Below are 16,951 nucleotides of genomic sequence, written 5' to 3' on the forward strand. Positions count from 1 at the left end.
GCTAGTACAAAAAGAGAATAATCAAAACCGGAGATTCAGATATTAATCAAATTTCCTCTTGTGAGGTATTGAAGCGTTGAATAATCTCATAACTGAAAACAGTCTCCTAATAAGTTGCCCCCAGACATGCCCCACAGCGCAATGAAGAGTGCACAGAATGGGTCAAAAAGTCGTGCTTCTTCTTGGTAGATCCAGCCAAGTCAGAGTCTGAGGGAGTTGGATGGGAGACCGATTTTGAATATGTCACGGCTGAAGAATGATCATGGAGAAACAGGTCATAAACAAGACGCATCTTTGTCGACTTTACATGTTGTCGACTTGGAAGAGGTCATCATCTTAAATTTAACCTTCCTCCATGTCCTCATCCTCTTCATCATCGACCTCATCCCCACTCTCATCTCCGTCACCTGCGTCTTGCCAGTACTCATCATCGTCAATATCATACTCCATTTCCTCGTCACTATCCTCACCATCTGCCTCCTTTTTCTTCTGTTTATTCGCTCTCTTTCTCTCCACATTTTCCCTTTGAATTCTCTTTCGTTCTTCTTTCTCTTTTCGCCTTTGTTCCCACTTCTGATCCAATTCTCGTTCCTCCGCTTTTGTTTTCGAGATGTGGTCGTGCCACATGATTTTGCCTCCACATAATCCCTCCTCGACCTTGATAAGCCTTAGTCGCATCCGCGGACCTAGCTCTGTGAGTTTGATAGCGCGCTTCTCAGCCCCTCTGATAGATTCTGACCCTAAATTCGAGCCGCCATTTTCTCCTGCTGCCGTTCGAAGCTTCTCTCGCTCCTTGCGACCTAAGATTTTCTTCGTTCGTGGCGCCATGACTTCGACTTCTCCATCTGTGTCTGTCTCGGTCTCACTCGCACTCGTGTAACTTCCGTCATTGGTGCCATTCTCGCCGCCTAGCAAATACTCGCTTACATCGCCGAGCCTACCAAGGTTCGGCACACCTCTGCCCCGTCGTTCGCTCTTGTCGCCCTTCTCTGCCTGATATATACGCTTAATCGGTTTGTTGAGGCCGCACTTTCGAGACGTGATAGCGTAGTGTCGCAATGAGATAGTGTAAGCGCTGTTTTCGGGATCAGAAGGAGGCTCGCGATTAAGAAGGAGCACTCGTTTGATTGAGGATAGCGGGGTCGTCTGAGGGTTCAGCGGCGGGAATATAGACTGGAAGATTGTGGTAACAAGGGATTCGAGATGCTTTGGAACTTCGGGCCCATCCGCAGGCTGATTCTGGCTTGATGTTGAAAAATTGTTCATCACAAGCTGGATTTTGTGTTAGTTGAGAATCCAGACCGGAACGGCGAGAACTTACCAGAGGTGCCGTCAAATAAAGATCTTTCGAGTTTTTCGGTCTTCTCTGCGAACGAGCGACATCCTTACACAAGGAGTAATTTTCTACTCTGAAGTGCAATGTAGGCCCACGAGGGGTGATGGCTATCCTGAGGTTGGTATTCCCAGACTCGCTTCTGGAGAACAAAAGCAGATGTGTGACACCAAGGGGGCCACACATTGTCGTATAATCCCGCAATTTGTTACTTTTGCGCTCTCTCAGCCTGCTCGCCGTACCTGGCTCCATAACTAGTCTCATATCCTTTACCAGCTGACTTATGCTCGGTCCCACCTCGCTCGCACCAATCCGGATGACCATGCTCTTCGGTGAGCGCTCAATCGATTTCACTGTATTGGCATGCTTGCCATTTTTGGCGCCGATATGCGTTCGCTTCTTTGTTCGCCGTCGTGCCATGATTTGTGCAAAGATGGTCGAGTGAAAGCGAAGTCGTAGGTAATGTTCTGAGCTTCTTCAAAGATGAACTTTTTTTGAACCTGCAAGCGCAAGGGTTTACCCGCAGCACCGACCAATCAGATGTCAAGCAGTCCGCAATTCTTCGTCGAGGGCGCATTGTTAGGAAAAAGTTTCCAACAGCAATCCCATCTCCATAACATAACCACGGACCAAGATTCTGCTGCAAGGGATAACTCTTTGTTCGCGATGTCTTCCGTAGCCAAGGCTCATAAGTCTTCGGCCTCGAAAAAGCGAAAACATGAGACTGGCGAATCAAAGGACTCTTCAATGAAGAAGAGCAGAGTATCGCCTGAAGATGATAGACCAAGATCAAACCAGAACAATGGTGAAATCTCAGAGAGATCTGCAGGAAATGACCAGACCGTTGCTGAAAAGACGTTCCATGACTTAGGACTCATTAAGGAGTTGGCCGAAGCATGTGACAAGATGGGCTTCAAAAAGCCAACACCGATCCAAGAACAAGCAATTCCGGTGGCTTTAGAAGGTCGAGATGTCATCGGTCTCGCAGAGACCGGCTCAGGTAAAACGGCTGCATTCGCGTTACCGATATTAGACGCGCTCATGAAGAAGCCACAAGCGCTGTTCGGACTAGTCCTTGCTCCCACCAGAGAGCTTGCGTACCAGACCTCACAGCAATTTGAGGCGCTGGGGTCGGTCATTGGTGTTCGATGTGCTACTATTGTTGGCGGCATGGATATGGTTGCTCAAGCGATCGCGCTATCCAAGAAACCACACATTATCGTGGCTACTCCCGGACGACTGCTTGATCATCTCGAATCGACGAAGGGATTCTCATTACGTCAACTCAAGTACCTGGTTATGGACGAAGCAGATCGTCTTCTTGATCTTGATTTCGGTCCCGTGCTGGACAAGATTCTTAAGGTTCTCCCGCGAGAAGGTCGGCATACATATCTCTTCTCCGCTACCATGTCCAGCAAGGTTGAGTCTCTCCAGCGAGCCTCGCTCCAAAATCCTGTACGCATCTCAATATCGTCTACGGCACGTCAAACGGTTGCGACACTTATTCAGCGCGTCCTGATTATCCCCCACAAACACAAGGACCTCTATCTTGTACACCTTCTCTCCGATGTTTTCCCTGGCCTCACAACCATCATTTTCACACGTACGCAAAATGAGACACAGCGACTAGCCTTCCTGCTCCGTGCTCTCGGGCTTGAAGCCGTTCCAATACATGGCGGCATGTCACAATCCACGCGCATGGGAGCTCTCAGCAAGTTTCGCTCCAAATCGCGCAAGATACTTGTCGCCACAGACGTTGCTGCACGTGGGCTAGACATACCTTCAGTTGACTTGATCCTCAATTTTGACATCCCTGATGACAGCGCCACGTACGTGCACCGCGTGGGTCGTACAGCACGGGCTGGCAAATCTGGAAAGGCGGTCAACTTCGTGACCCAGTATGATGCCGAGGTGTTCCTACGGATAGAGCATGCGTTAGGAAGGAAACTCGACGAATTAGAAGGTGTCGAAAAGGACGTTGCAATGGTGCATGCGGAGAGCGTGAATGAAGCACAGACGATAGCAAAGCAGCAGATGAGGGAGATTCAGGATGCGAAGAATGGAGCTAAGGGCGGAAAGGGAAAGCATGGGCGTGTGAAGGGAAGTGGTAGAGACAAGATGGACCAAGACCAGGGATAAATATTGGAATGCTCATCATAAAATATATGGTTGTTCTCGTGACAACCATTATTATTGATCACATAGAAGCGGGCAATGCAGTTGCTTTGAAACACTCAATTCAGACTTGACTGGATCTATATCCAGGCACTTCCAAGACGAGGTGGCACAGATAATAGGTTTTCTTCTGTTGGGGAATATATGTGACGAGTATGTGAATTCAGAATGTTACGACACCCTAATATGTAAATGCATTCGTGATCATTTGTGTCATGTGTTTCTAGTCACCAACGCGTGTGCCATACGATCTGAGCTGCAAAGGATATGATCAAGCATGAAAATCCCAGCTAAAACGCCCTCGCAATGCTTTCCAACGTCCGTAATATATCCCTTGCTCTCTATTGCGAAAGCTACTTCTTTAACAATTCCTTCACCACGAATGCCGAAAAGCCCTTCGAAATAGAACCGATACTCCAGTTTTCCCCAACGTAAGGGCAATGCGCAAGTCTATTGTAGAACTACCAGAAACTGCACCAGCCTATGTAGTGCTGGCAAAGGTTCTCGAGGTTGGTTGCCTCCCGGATCAAACGATCCACTTGAACATCGACTCTCAACTCTTCTACTGGAGCTCCACCACCTGCAATATTCAAGCTTTTATCCTTTTCCTTTGGCCCGAAGTCAGTGCCTGTGAGCTTCTCCTTGACCCTTGCCAGAACTTGAATGGCACGTGCATTTTGAACTTCCTTCGCTTCTTGTTCTTCCGCTTTAGTGGCGAAAGCACTACTGCGGTTGCGGGGACGGTACATGTCCGGACGTCCCGACTCTGGGACCGTACCATTTGCGGCTGCGGCGGCAACGCTGCTTGAAGGACGGTTTGCGTTACCACGAGTCTCAATTCCAGCAATGAGGCTGTTACGACGCTCCGACTGGAATGTCGGCTCGGGAGGTGACTCTCGATTGAGCCTCCAGTTAAGTAAAGGATCGTGGATGAACTATAGTTGCACAGTTAGCTTCAACAATGACCCGTGATGATGGGTATACTAACGGCTTCTAAGACAGCCATGACAGACTCTTTGTTTTGTCTCAGCACCCTCATAACATGTTCACAAGTTGTCCTGTAGCTTCCTTCAATATTGCTAACCTCCATAGCATATGTTAGCATTCGCGTGAGCCGGAATGGTACCCTCTCAGGATACTTTTCACGATGCATGGCAACTTCAAAGCAGTCTCCAAAATCGATATGGATAATCTTGCCCGTAATACGATCGAGCATCAAGTTAGAGGGATGTCTGTCTCCTAGACCGAGAATATAGCCAACCATGGACATGACAGCAAGCGAACGAGTATAGTTCGTCCTTCGGCCGAGCCAAGCTTCAGAGCTTTGGGATTTAAGCCATAGAACACGATACAAATCTTGGCCTGTTGTGTTATCGAGAGCATAGCCAAATACTTCGACCTTCTGCATGAGCGTCAGACTGTCATAATCCGGTGCCATCTGCAACATGATTCTGTGCTCAATGTTGAGAAGAATCTTCCGACTATCACGGTACTCGCGAATAAGCACATGGAGTGTATCGCTGTTGGGCACCCAGGCCAGGATACCTGATTGAGTCGATAGGGGAATAGCTGCGTAGCGCTGGATATTTAGATGTCGCTTTCGACATTCGTTATCGTTGGCGAGAAGAGTGTTGCAGAGGCCGAAAAGCTGCATTACGCGTTCGTCTTGTCGGATATCTTCGTGGCCTTTCAACAGGTATTTATGGTCCTTTCCATCGCTACCACGGATGACAAGCTTACGAGGGCGCTGCTTAGATTGGATGACAGTAGCCACAGGGTCAAATGACTCGATCGTGATGGGAGGTGCACCGCTCTCGTACGTGCCCGGAACAGCTAGCTGTAGACCACGCACGGCCTTCAACTTTGGCGACACATACTGTAGCTCAAGAGTCATTAAAGAGGGAAGCTGACGGGCGATCTTACGGAAAACTTGATAATAGAGGTCCCAGGCCTGGTTCAAGTCCCCGATTTCGTTCGTCTGCCGATAAGTGTTGCACCAGTCCCGCGCTTCTTGCAGCTCCCGGCCGAATGATTGAATAAAAGAAATCTCGCGCAGTGTCTCCGGGCCCTTGTCTAGCATAGCGTGCAATGGGGCAAGAGTTGCGAACATGCCTTCGATGTTGTGGTCACCAAAATAGAGACGCGATGCTTCTTCAAGACCTTCATGCCATTGTTCATGCCACAAAACGGCAATACGGATCAGTTCGTGGCTGACAAGATCAGCCTGCTCAACTAGGACAGGTGAGTGAGCACGCATTGCCTCCATCAGCTCGCGTGCAGATCTAGAGCGCTTTGAGATGTCCGATTTGATTGAGACGGTCAGAGGAAAGACCATAGCTTGCGGATGGGCGCGGCCAATATCGTTGATGAGCTTGTGAATTGAGGCTCTGACACGAGCATTAGGCTGATTGATACGTGCTAGGAGCTGTGGAATGACTTCAAGCCATACGTCCACGCGGACAGTGCCAATACCCTCATTAACAGCATTATTGACCTCGTGATGATGACCGTGAGCAAACCATAAAGTCAGTACACGAAGCGTATCCTGCAAAGCGCTCGAAGTGGACAGAGATATTGATTTGAAGAATCCCTCAATAGCAGGGACAACATGTCCTTGCACGACTGCTTGGGGGATCTCGGTAGTTTCGCGATCACCCAGTGAAGTCATTGCCGTAACAACCTCGAAATTCGCAAGCGCCCAAGCATGCCACGCCTTGTACGAAACTGGATTATACCTTGTGGCTGCGTTGAAGGCGGCTAGAATATCATGCACGTTCTCATTTCCCCCCCAATCGCCACCAGACAGCGCCGACTGCCACTCGCCCTGCTTGAGATAGCATTTGGCTAATAATCTATGTCGCTCCAAGTGTGGCTTTTGGGCAGCTTGCTGGGCACTACTGGTCATGTTTAATCCGTTAATGCCGTCAGTGATACCATTGACACCATTAATCATCGTTGTTGATGGTCTGATCTGGGTTTCGCGAGCTTGGATCTGTAAATCGTCTGCTAATCGAGCACTGAAGGCCTTTAGGGTCTTCAAGGCCGTCTCGCGATCATCGGTAGCCCACATGAATTTAAGAGTCGCGTATGCAATATGCGGGTCCACGCGGTCAACATTGTGCTGGATGTAAACCGAGACTCGTTCATCAGTGTCAAGTAGCCCGTTGAGTGACTTCTCCGCGAGTCCCAGACGTTGGTTTTTGCGGCAGAGATTGGTAAACTTAAGCCACATTTGCTGGCAGTCTTTAGGAGAGATGACCAGAGCTCTTACTTTGAGCATACGCTGCCAAACCTCTGGATTTGACTGGCATCCTCTCAATCGTTTCATCCAAGTCTCCTTCATAAGCTCAAGTTTCTCAACGTTTCCTAATGCTTGGTTGTGTTTGTAGACCATGATCTCCTCCAATTCAGCAAGCATTTGCACACGCAAGATCTGGAGATACGCTCGATCGTATGATTCGCCCAACAAAGCTCTCAACTCAGTCTCAAGGAGGCCACGTGCTTTGTCAATATGTGCATGTGCTTCGTCGAATTGGTTGCGGTGAATCGCTAATATGGCACCGAAAAAGGATCGATCTGGAGAAGAAGCTTTCATAACACCCAGATATTGATCCATGAGTTCCCATTGACCGAGTCCCCATGCAGCAGCTGCAGCCAGTGGCGCAATTGTCTTTCGAACTTCAGCGCTAGCATGTATCCATTTGTCTTGAGCGAGCGAGGATAGGGTTTCCCACTCGCCGAGCGCGTGTAGGCAGCGCATTTTACCCATAGTTGTCTCGAACGTTTCGCCGCTCTCTTTCTCACGCTTCTGGTAGGAACGAAGAGCTTCTTCCCATCGGAAGAGCTTTTCAAACCAAGTCTCCTTCAGTTCAACGTCGTTGTAATTTTGAGCTTTCCGCAAGATACCAAAAGCTGCATCGTATTGTTGCAATTGATTATTTATACTGATGAGTGCTTCAACCGCGCTTGGGTTCTGTTCAGCATTGAACTCAAGCTCCTTGTAATGCAGGGCCTTGGCGAAAGCATGACACTTAGCAGCGTACATTCCGAGTGTTCGCACATCGATAGGAAGCGCCTTATCATCGTGTTCCATGAATTCTGCGAGGTTTAGGAGCATCTGCAAGATTTCAGGGGGAATCTCTGCTGAAGTCAAGGCTGTTTCAATAGCATGTACAAGTTCTTCCTGATACTGGTCATAAAGTTCCGTCCAGCAGGACACAAAGGCTGAATTGAACAGAGCCTTAGCTATTGGATTGTATGCGCTTGCAAGCATGGTGCATGCACGTAGAGCCTGCTGTGGGGACTCTCTCAAAAGTTCAACACTGAAACGACGCATCCATTCAATCCAATCCTCTTTTGTGGACTTCTGAGACGCCTCCCAAGCATTCTTGAGATGTTGCTGGTTGACTGCTAATTTTTTCATGTTGACGTCGGTATACAGATGGTCATCATCGTCTTCGCCATATTTCTCGTCCGGGCTAAGGTCTTGTGGTAATGATTCACCCTTTTGCAGCTTGGATATAATAATGGCATAATTGTTGTGAGGTATTTTCTGCGTGGCCAAGATCTTGTTGATAGTTGGCAAGAAGTGAAGGTAATCAGCTCCAAGCTGGTAGATTAGAGCACACAATGTGTCGAGTGCTGTTGGCTTGAGCGAAACGTCAGGTCCGGCGAGCACTCTTGCCAATGGATGAATTATCTTGGCGGCAAATTCAGAGATATTCACTTGCCTTGATAGGCGACCGACCGTCTCCATAGCCTGCTTCCGAATGTGTTGAGGTTGTCCGATCTTGTCGAACATACGAACGATGACCGGAATGATCAGATGCATGTATTCCTCTGCACTTGAACCAAATACCAAAAAAGCATGCAGCACTCTCTGCGAAGGGGTTCGTTTGGCTGTATTATCCGAGTCCAGCACACTTAAGATTAAAGGTAGAACATCAGCAAGATATAGCTTGAATTCTCCCTCTAGGGCTTTCGCAATGGATTCGATGAGTGTCAGAATCGTCGCGTGTAGCTGTGGTGAAGCGCTCCAGAAATCCTGGACAAGGGATAGAATGGATGGCAAGAACGGCCGAATATGCTGTCGAACAATTCGAACCAGAGTTGCGAGCTGGTTGAAGTAACCCTCTGCAGCAATAGGACCACCTGCTCGGATGACAGACACAAAACCAGGAATAACGTATTTTAGAAATCCGACGCACTTCAATCCCATCGTTTGATAAATGTTCATTACTGCCTCGATGACCTGGGAGTGGTACTGTGCGAGGGACATGTCCTTCAGTAAACCCATCAAGGTTTGGATGACGATTTTCGGATAGTACTCTTCCGTGGAGGGAGTGATACCTTTCATGATCAACGAAACGTCCGAAACTTCCTCTGCTTCCTCAACTATCTGCGCCTCTTGAATCTTTTCAGTTAGCTTGTCCTGTTCATCGGGGTCGATTGCACCAAGTATTCCGAGAAGCTTTACCGCCTCTTGTCTGAGAATACTCGATTGTTGTTCTCGAATGATGTTCTTCAGGATTGTGAGTAATTCTGGGTACTGCCTATACGGTTCAATCACATAACCACAGCTCTCGGCAAGTTGTCCAAGAGCGTGCAGTGCCGCCGTTCGCTTCGAGTCTGAGCTCAAGTCCTGCAAATTTTCAATGAAGATAGTCATCAGTTCAGGGATGAACTCTTTCATATCTTCGCCGCCAACCTCCGCAAGATTGCCAATCGCTTGCAAGGTTGTAGATGCAACTTCAGGATTCGGATCTGTTGCCTTTGGCAAAAGTACCTTAACCATCGGTTGCACATAGGGTTTGATCAACTTGGAAGATGCTCCCACCAAATGGCTGATTAAACGAGCACTCTCTTCTTTGTTCCGAGCGCTATTTGAGTACTCAATATCGGTCAACAACTGAATGAGAACTTTTCGAAGAGATGGGAATACATATGCTGGATTGACGGTTGTCAATCGTCCGATGATGGTCATAGCTGCTTCTCGAATAACGAAGACTTCATCATTCAAGGCAAGGAAGAGAGTGCGGACGTTCTCAGCTTTGCCTAGATGACGATCGAAGCGAGCATCCAACGACATTAGAACTGTTCGACGAATCTCGGCCTCAGGGTCGGCAACGCCTACAGTGAGCAATTTCTCAATTACGTCGCCGACAACTTGGATCGCGTGGTGGCTTGTCTGAAAAACAATTGGATCGCGAACGAACAGCTGGCAGCAAGTAAGGGCCGCCGCTCTGCGAATGGCTGGATTGTCCGCATCTACGTATCGAATGGCGACGTCACGGACGAATTCGTTCAGTATGTGACCGGAAAAGTCGAAGCTTCCTAGAGTGTCCAGAGCCAAAGCTATTTCAGCTTCCTTGTGCTCGATAGTTGCCGGATCCTTGTGATCCCGTGTCCATATCTGCGGGATTGCAGTGCTATGGTAGGGGCTTCCAAGTGGTATGAATGGTCGACCGCTCAACACCTGACTTAGCAGATCTAACAGCTTTTCTTGGATAACCTGTTTAGCTGGAGGTATGTAGTGTGCCATATCAACCAAAGCTTGAGTAAGGGAATTGCTGAGGCCACATGCGAAGATAGGGTCAAGTAGTGTTGGCATGTACTTGCTGAGAGCCTGACCAACCGCGATGGAAATCATGCTCAAACATTCAAAAACAGGAGCCTCATTGATGCTTCGATTCTTGGCCTTGGCCGTCAGCGTGTCTCGAATGTAGCCCAATATTCCCTCCAAGTACGGTGCAATCGAGCTGCCAACTGCTCCCGCAACCTTTCCAACTGCAACAAAGGCCGCACTCTTATCCTTGTCTCGTTTGATTAAGCCCGTAAGATGCAGCATGCATTGGTGCAGGTAGCTACTTGTAAATTCTGAAGGGGCATAAGAAGCTAGAGTCGGGATGATATTGATGACCTCGCGCCGTATAAGACCATCCTTATGATCCTTGTAACGCATGACAAACTCGCAAGACTCTTTATATCGCGGGCCATGCATGAACATGTTGCCCTTCAGCAATAGCTCTTTGATGGTAAGCAGCGAGCCATGAATCGATTCAATCGTATTGATCTGGAAGCCTCTAATGACCTCTTCGTAGACTTTGGTGAAAGTCTTTGTTCGTATGTCCTGGTCCCTTGCGGACATGATCTCAAAGCATGCGCTTACTGCCTCAGCTGCTGATTCGCGTATCATGACCTTGGGGTCTCGTAGTGCGACCCATATCACTTCTAGAATCTGCTGCACCCACTGGAAGAGTAGTGTGGGTGAGTTTCGAGCCAGCTCGCGCAGAGTTAGCACTGCTGCAAATCTCCTGTTCTCTTGCCTGTCTGTTTGTAGGTATTCGAGCGCCGTCTTGACCTCTGCCTCAACCAGCTCGGCTGTGACTGTGCCGCCTAGTGTTGCTAGACGACCGAGAGCACGGGCAGCTACTATCATGGCGGTCGTATCATTTCCCTGCAATATGCGTCGTAGCCACGACACAAATCGCGTCGCTTTAAGGGATGCATCGTCGCCTTTGAAATCGATGAGAGCCGTTAGAGCATGAATGCCACCTATTCGCTCATTTGTGTCATTTCCTTGAACGACCAAAATCGAAATGCGCGTCGTAATATCATTGTAATGTGCTTGGAACTGGCTTGCAGGTAATTCTACACATGTTTAGCCCGTCATGTCGTCAAGTGGTTCACTCAACGTAGATTCCTACCTCTGTGAACGGCCTCAAGATTCTGGCGCAGTGTTACTGCGGCTCGCAACCGGACCTCATCATTTCTGTAACGTAAGTTAGTTAAACACTGATAGACTGGGTTCCGAACATTACATACTTGCTCTTGAGCTCTGAGAAGAGCCGATCGAGGGCTTCTTTGCTAACGAGAGACATGATACTCGTCCCCTCCTGCGCGTCTGCCTGGACGCAGCCGCTACGCGCACATATTATAGCTACAACCGCTTAGTTGGATCCAGAAGCGGTAGGTCAGTAGAGTTGAAGATTCAGAAATTATTTCCTGTCATGACCGTCGGTCGCGGTCACTGCGAGGAGTTGCTAAGGTTCCAAGGACACCTGACGGAGGTCCGTGCGTTTCCTAGTAATGAACGAAGTAGCTAGAGCATGTTCAGACATCGCAGATAGCCGGAATCTCATTGCTACGTCGCATTTAACGTGTGGCTTTATTTCTATTCGAGATACGTAGAATACATGGCTATACGAAAACTCATTTATGTTCTAAGAGTGCTCCACTACATACATGATCGACGCCCGCCGCATTTGTAGCGGCATTCAGCCTTTCCGTCACTTCATGAAAAGTAAATCGATTGTGTCGCCTTACATGGTGACGACGCATGCCAATGTCATTCCAATTCGCCAGTTGCCCTTCTTACGATCACGTTCGGGGCCTGGCGGCTAAGAGTTTCTGGACTTGAAGGCGTCGATGGTCCTTCACCTTCAGTATCATCATCACCAAAGGCAGACTCGCCGCTAAGCTCGGGGCTTTCCAATCCTATCATTTCTGGACTTTTCATTAGTCTCGCGTTTCCAGATTCGCTACCTGCTTCGCTTTCTGTCGTTGTGGTCACGTCGGTGGTTGCTGATTCAACCTTAGTGAGTGGACTGCCTTTAGATGCAGAACGTTCCTGCTTCCTGAACCCGATTGCTGCAGCCACAGCAGCACTTTCGTCTGTAGATGCGGGTCGTTCTTCTTCCTTCCCGCCGAGATAATCAACACTGTAACGATTCTTCTCGTCAAGTATATGACCTTCAAAGCCAGCGCGGTCAAGCAGGTCTCTGTATCCTTGCCGTGTCGGGTCTTGCTGACGTTTTCGTTTGCCCCGTGAGCGTTGCATGTTTGGTCGCACGACAATAACGGGGACTGCAGAGTTCTGGAGGCAGAATTTTGAGATAGATCCCGGTAACAGACCTTGGAAGCCTCCCAGACTGCGTCCTCTCGTGCCCACGATCAAAATTGCGGGTTCATAAAATTCAATCTAGAAGAATTAGAACATTGTAGTATTTTTTTTAAAGAGTTCCATTCTACCATTCTTTTGATGACTCTCTCAACTTTTCCAACGGAGAACTCAAGAATAAGGTTAATGGCTTTGTTCTCGTGGTTCTTTTTCTCAATTGACCTCATGACCATCTCGGCCTCTTCACGGTACCTACTGGCCGGTAGACGGTCTTTCGCAACCTCTGGATCTAAAACTCGAAGGCACACGACTTCGTCTCCATCATCAACGAGCTCATCAATGAGCCATTCGAGAGCATATTCGGAGTAATCGTTGGAGTCAAGACCACATAGAAATGTTCGGGATCTCTTATTGTACTCATAGTCCTTATGTTTGGAGTTCAATGTGAAGGATGGTGGCTCTGTTGTAGGTTCCTCTTTCTTATCTGGTATCTCAAAGGTATCAAAAGACACCCTAGATCGGAACACTCTTTTCCACGATTAGCTTGCTGTGCTTCTACACATGCGAAATACTCACGGCGGCGGCGGAGGAGATGATAAACGTCTCCGCTGGCTCGAAGGCCTCTTCTTCGGTTCGCCTGACATTACGGAGTGAGGCTTAATCTGGATAGACGGCTTCCTTGCATCTCGAATGTTGTCGAGGGACACTGTTGCAGATGAAGGAAGTTCGAGCGGCGCACCAGGCCATTTCACAGCGCCAGCATCATGTGTTCCTTGAGACGCGGGAGGATCGGTCACAGGCTGCGTAGTTGGTGATATCTCTCCAGCGGAAGCCAATTTACCCACGTCGACAGGCTGCGAACCTGGGGAAACCGACGTGGGGGATGTCGAGTTGGGATCCATTGATTGGGTCTTTACGATAAGAATCCGGGGAGCGTGCCTCGAAAGCTAGACGGCTGAGCTAGGTTCGGCACGAACAACGTCACCCGTGCCGCAGTCCAGAATTAGGTCGTGTGAGCACCTAACCTGGCCCGAAGAGTCGATCGAACACTTCTGATTTCGACTTCGTGATTCGATGAAGGAGCCGCAAGACGAGGACGGACGTTGCACGAAAAGTCTTGTCGCAGATGATGACTGTGCGTTAATGATGCTTACCCCACGCTTCCCCGCCTCAGGGTGGCTCTGATTTGAGAATCACGAAGAACTCTTGCTAATTCATGTGATTGATAACCGTAGGCAATTCAAGGTAAAAAAAGCAGTGACGTTCCGACTTTGAGTCTCGCGATGAAGGTCCGAGGTCTGGAAGCTTTACGATACCAGGATGCTGGTCCTTGAGTTCGAAGTTGTTCTAGTGTCTAAGCTCTGAGCCAAGATTGGGTCGGACAGGACCTCCTTCGATTGCTACAAGATGATAGATTCTGCAGAGTAGCAGGAAGTCTGGAGACAACCTAATCGCTTGAAAACACACTCGAAACTCTGCGTGATTTTTAAATGTTCTGGCGGATGTTGTTTATCGCACACCGCTTAGGGCATGGTACTTGTATGGAGCTGACTTCTCGAAGCTCTCTCGTGAGCGAACTATCTTGCAGGATGCTACGACACACATGAATGCCTTCAGCCAGGGGAAATCAAGTGAGCAACGGAGACGGACATCAAAACCCATCAAAGATAATTTTGTATTTTTCAACCTGCGGAGCTTCAGCCTCGAGCATAGAGCCACGTCCCACATCTGCAGCCAATCAGACCAGGCTAACAAAGGTATTGCAATCTCATAACAGCTTGCACGAATCAACAAGAACTTGCTTATTGAATAGACATGACCGGAGCAATTAAATAAGTTGAGAGTCCTATCTGTCAAAGCCGGGGACGTTCTATTTCACACAGATATGATGGCTTTATGCCGTCAACAAACCAGATTAGAGGTAAGACGCTTCGACCCAGGCGCTTCGACCTGGCGTCTAGACGTCCGATATGCAAGGGGGATAACGATGCTCACTAAAAGCAAGGTGTAGCTTTTCGAAATTCCATTTTTTTCCCATAATGAAGATGAAGCCGAGGCTGAGAACTGGCATCATCAATATGTCGAGCACTCCAAACATAATCGCAGTTTTTGCCACACCGATCACACCACCACCATCACTCAAACCGAATGCGACAGGGTAAAGGAGCCACACACCATTAAGCCAAACCGAAAGCAGCATGTAATCTTTTCCAATACCAACGCGTGTGGCCGCTTCACGACCCTCGTTCAGCGTACTCATCGTCACAATTAACCAGCAAAGTGTACCGAAGGAGAAAAATCCCCATTTGTACGAGCTAGCCGTGAATGCCGCTGTGAGATATGTCAAAATCCAGATCCAGACGGTGAAGATATTGGTGAAGATAGTTGTCCAAGATAAATTGGATGCGAGACCCAGAGCTAGAACTGCGGCCGGGAACGACAAAGTCCAATAAATATATCGTACGTAAAATATCTGACGGCTTGGATGGCTATCGTCGAAAACAACGATCCAACCTAAGTCAGATGCTTGAGCATAATATGTAATTGCGCCGGTGAGAAGCGTAATAACAAAGAGATAATGGAAGACGCGCTGGTTTTCAGGTGCAGTGAAGCAGGGGACGAGGACGACAAGCTTTAAGACCACCAAAGTTAGCAGATCTGCATGACAGACACATGAGACGGAATATCAAGATGAAGGTCGTGGAACGTACAAATGCCAGTATGAAGACAGCGGTGGCTGCCCACAACCAATCGTCTCCACCAGAGGAGAGAATCTCGGTCGCATTTGGTAGTGGATTGGACAAGAGTGCATCATTTACACGAGTGAAAGTACCCATGTCGTAGGTTCTGCAACTTATGCGGGTGCTCGAGTGATTCTTTCAACTTGCGATTCGAAAGTACAAATATTTGAAACAATCGTTTAAATAAACGTAGGACACTGATATATAGCTCCTCAGTTCATATATACGATCGACGCGGAAGCAATGCTGCAGCATTTTTCGATCATCTTATTCATGACAATTGATTTCAAATCTTTACAATGATTAATGAGTTCATTTCCGATTTACCTATGCGTTCTATGGAATTTCACGTTCCTGGTTCGCTGGCTTTATTAATCTGAACAAGCATTTGCGGATGCAAATGTTCTAACGTGGTGGCGGGGGTAGATTAGCTTCCGCAACGGCAAGTAAAAAAAGCATTTGCAGCTTAGGACGCTCAGTTTGCTTCCACCGATTTTCCTGAATAGCCCGAAGGTATCAAAATAACCTTTTGGAACAATTTATTGAGTCCATGCATTCGACGGATGCGGAGATTGCCGCAGAGAAGCTACAGAAAACCTATATTGTGAGTCAACTTAGTTCAATCCTGAACGAACACAAAATAAGCAAAGCATAAGCTCACTTTCCCATGGGCTTGCTCACGCTGTAAAACCCGTAAGAGACGCTGCGACGGGCAGGTACCATCATGCAGCAATTGTGCTTCGCAAGGCTCAGAATGCACCTACGCAGCGTTCCGCAGAATGAGAGGACCAGCTAAACGGTGAGTTGCTGTTTCTATCTTGAACGCTGAAGGAGAATGAACAACAGAATAATGGAAACATAAAGGCCTGCTAAGACTTGTGCGGAGACAGTATCGAGTCAAAGAAGAAAGACCGGACTCGACTCGGAACCAACTTCTCATCAGGAATTTGAAACTCCTTCCGCTTGTAAAAGCACTGTAAAACTCAGAGCTACAGCCGAATCTCAGCCTGAGCGGTCATCCTGTTCTGGGGAAGAAGTTACCTTCGATCTCTCAGAAAGAATGCGGTATTGGGGATTCCCAGAATTTTTGCTCCCTGGAAAATTTGGTTGCTATTTAAAGGGAATCCAAAAAGCCGCATCATCGAAAGCACTTGAGATGGCAACGCCGCTCTTGCCGTTTCCAATTGTAAGCGTCCTTGTGCCTCGCTGCTTTGAGGACATTATGGCCGGACACAAGGTGCTTGAACTCCCAGAATTCATGGAGTATCTTGATGCACAATACAGAGCCAACACTACAGAGCCTGCTGGTGAATACGCAAGGTGGAGTCTTGTCAACGCGGTTCTTGGTTTGGCTGTACGATCCAAAATAGCCCCTGGGTCAGAGAAATCACTGGGCAGTATTCCGGATGAATGCTACAAAAATGCTACGTTGGTGCTTCATCGGCTCATCTTCGAGCCAGCGAGTTTGCTGTCCATACAGGCCTTGTTGGTCATGGCTATCTACGCGAAAGGGGTTCCAGACTCGCAAGCCTTTGTTATGCTTGTTACCATTGCATCAAGACAATTTGAACTGATAAAGTTAGGCCTGATGACCGTCGGTGTAACCGGTGGTGTCAGCCAAGAGAAGAACTCGTACGACTTGATTCGAGAGATTATACACAAATTCAGTGTTCTCGTTGACAGCATCTGCGGAGCAAGAACGCTAAGTTGAGCAGCATAATGTACGCTAGAATAAGGTAGTTAAAAGAGCTCGAATCATTTGTAATGCTCGGTTTCACCATTCATTTCGATTTTAGCAACGTG

At 48.2% G+C, this 16,951-nt stretch overlaps 5 protein-coding genes across 5 annotated transcripts; 2 read left to right on the forward strand and 3 right to left on the reverse strand.

The window, feature by feature from the left end:
* Positions 1–47: 47 nt before the first annotated feature.
* PV09_01152 (uncharacterized protein) lies at positions 48–1,786 on the reverse strand. Its single transcript, XM_016353998.1, has 2 exons — positions 1,322–1,786; positions 48–1,272 (listed from the first exon to the last, which is right to left on the reverse strand). Exons 1-2 carry the CDS (start codon positions 1,751–1,753, stop codon positions 343–345), a joined length of 1,362 nt encoding a protein of 453 aa, XP_016218093.1. The 5' UTR covers positions 1,754–1,786; the 3' UTR covers positions 48–342.
* Positions 1,787–1,937: 151 nt separating this feature from the next.
* PV09_01153 (uncharacterized protein) lies at positions 1,938–3,726 on the forward strand. The gene has a single exon (XM_016353999.1). It carries the CDS (start codon positions 2,000–2,002, stop codon positions 3,470–3,472), a length of 1,473 nt encoding a protein of 490 aa, XP_016218094.1. The 5' UTR covers positions 1,938–1,999; the 3' UTR covers positions 3,473–3,726.
* PV09_01154 (uncharacterized protein) lies at positions 3,646–11,517 on the reverse strand. The gene is made up of 4 exons (XM_016354000.1): positions 11,333–11,517; positions 11,215–11,279; positions 4,497–11,158; positions 3,646–4,443 (listed from the first exon to the last, which is right to left on the reverse strand). The coding sequence occupies exons 1-4, from the start codon at positions 11,386–11,388 to the stop codon at positions 3,970–3,972; spliced, it is 7,257 nt and encodes a 2,418-aa protein (XP_016218095.1). The 5' UTR covers positions 11,389–11,517; the 3' UTR covers positions 3,646–3,969.
* A 142-nt stretch (positions 11,518–11,659) lies between these two features.
* PV09_01155 (uncharacterized protein) lies at positions 11,660–13,718 on the reverse strand. The gene is made up of 3 exons (XM_016354001.1): positions 12,984–13,718; positions 12,539–12,935; positions 11,660–12,488 (listed from the first exon to the last, which is right to left on the reverse strand). The coding sequence occupies exons 1-3, from the start codon at positions 13,307–13,309 to the stop codon at positions 11,856–11,858; spliced, it is 1,356 nt and encodes a 451-aa protein (XP_016218096.1). The 5' UTR covers positions 13,310–13,718; the 3' UTR covers positions 11,660–11,855.
* A 2,121-nt stretch (positions 13,719–15,839) lies between these two features.
* On the forward strand, positions 15,840–16,859 carry PV09_01156 (uncharacterized protein; the record flags this gene model as incomplete). The annotated part of the gene is made up of 2 exons (XM_016354002.1): positions 15,840–15,947; positions 16,013–16,859. Exons 1-2 carry the CDS (start codon positions 15,928–15,930, stop codon positions 16,857–16,859), a joined length of 867 nt encoding a protein of 288 aa, XP_016218097.1. The 5' UTR covers positions 15,840–15,927.
* Between the last annotated feature and the right edge of the window lie 92 nt (positions 16,860–16,951).

The sequence above is a fragment of the Verruconis gallopava genome, assembly GCF_000836295.1.
Source record: "Verruconis gallopava strain CBS 43764 unplaced genomic scaffold supercont1.3, whole genome shotgun sequence".
Taxonomy (NCBI): Eukaryota; Fungi; Ascomycota; class Dothideomycetes; order Venturiales; family Sympoventuriaceae; genus Verruconis; species Verruconis gallopava.

What these genes read in the sequence shown, in the direction of transcription:
- PV09_01152 (XM_016353998.1), bottom strand. Translation starts at nt 1,753, where the DNA reads ATGGCACGACGGCGAACAAAGAAGCGAACGCATATCGGCGCCAAAAAT. An exon ending in TTTATTTGACGGCACCTCTG is followed by an intron (nt 1,273 to 1,321) that starts GTAAGTTCTCGC and finishes CACAAAATCCAG; the next exon opens with CTTGTGATGAACAATTTTTC.
- PV09_01153 (XM_016353999.1), top strand. Translation starts at nt 2,000, where the DNA reads ATGTCTTCCGTAGCCAAGGCTCATAAGTCTTCGGCCTCGAAAAAGCGA.
- PV09_01155 (XM_016354001.1), bottom strand. Translation starts at nt 13,309, where the DNA reads ATGGATCCCAACTCGACATCCCCCACGTCGGTTTCCCCAGGTTCGCAG. An exon ending in TCATCTCCTCCGCCGCCGCC is followed by an intron (nt 12,936 to 12,983) that starts GTGAGTATTTCG and finishes ATCGTGGAAAAG; the next exon opens with AGTGTTCCGATCTAGGGTGT. An exon ending in AGAGAGTCATCAAAAGAATG is followed by an intron (nt 12,489 to 12,538) that starts GTAGAATGGAAC and finishes TAATTCTTCTAG; the next exon opens with ATTGAATTTTATGAACCCGC.
- PV09_01154 (XM_016354000.1), bottom strand. Translation starts at nt 11,388, where the DNA reads ATGTCTCTCGTTAGCAAAGAAGCCCTCGATCGGCTCTTCTCAGAGCTC. An exon ending in TCTTGAGGCCGTTCACAGAG is followed by an intron (nt 11,159 to 11,214) that starts GTAGGAATCTAC and finishes AAACATGTGTAG; the next exon opens with AATTACCTGCAAGCCAGTTC. An exon ending in TCATGGCTGTCTTAGAAGCC is followed by an intron (nt 4,444 to 4,496) that starts GTTAGTATACCC and finishes GTGCAACTATAG; the next exon opens with TTCATCCACGATCCTTTACT.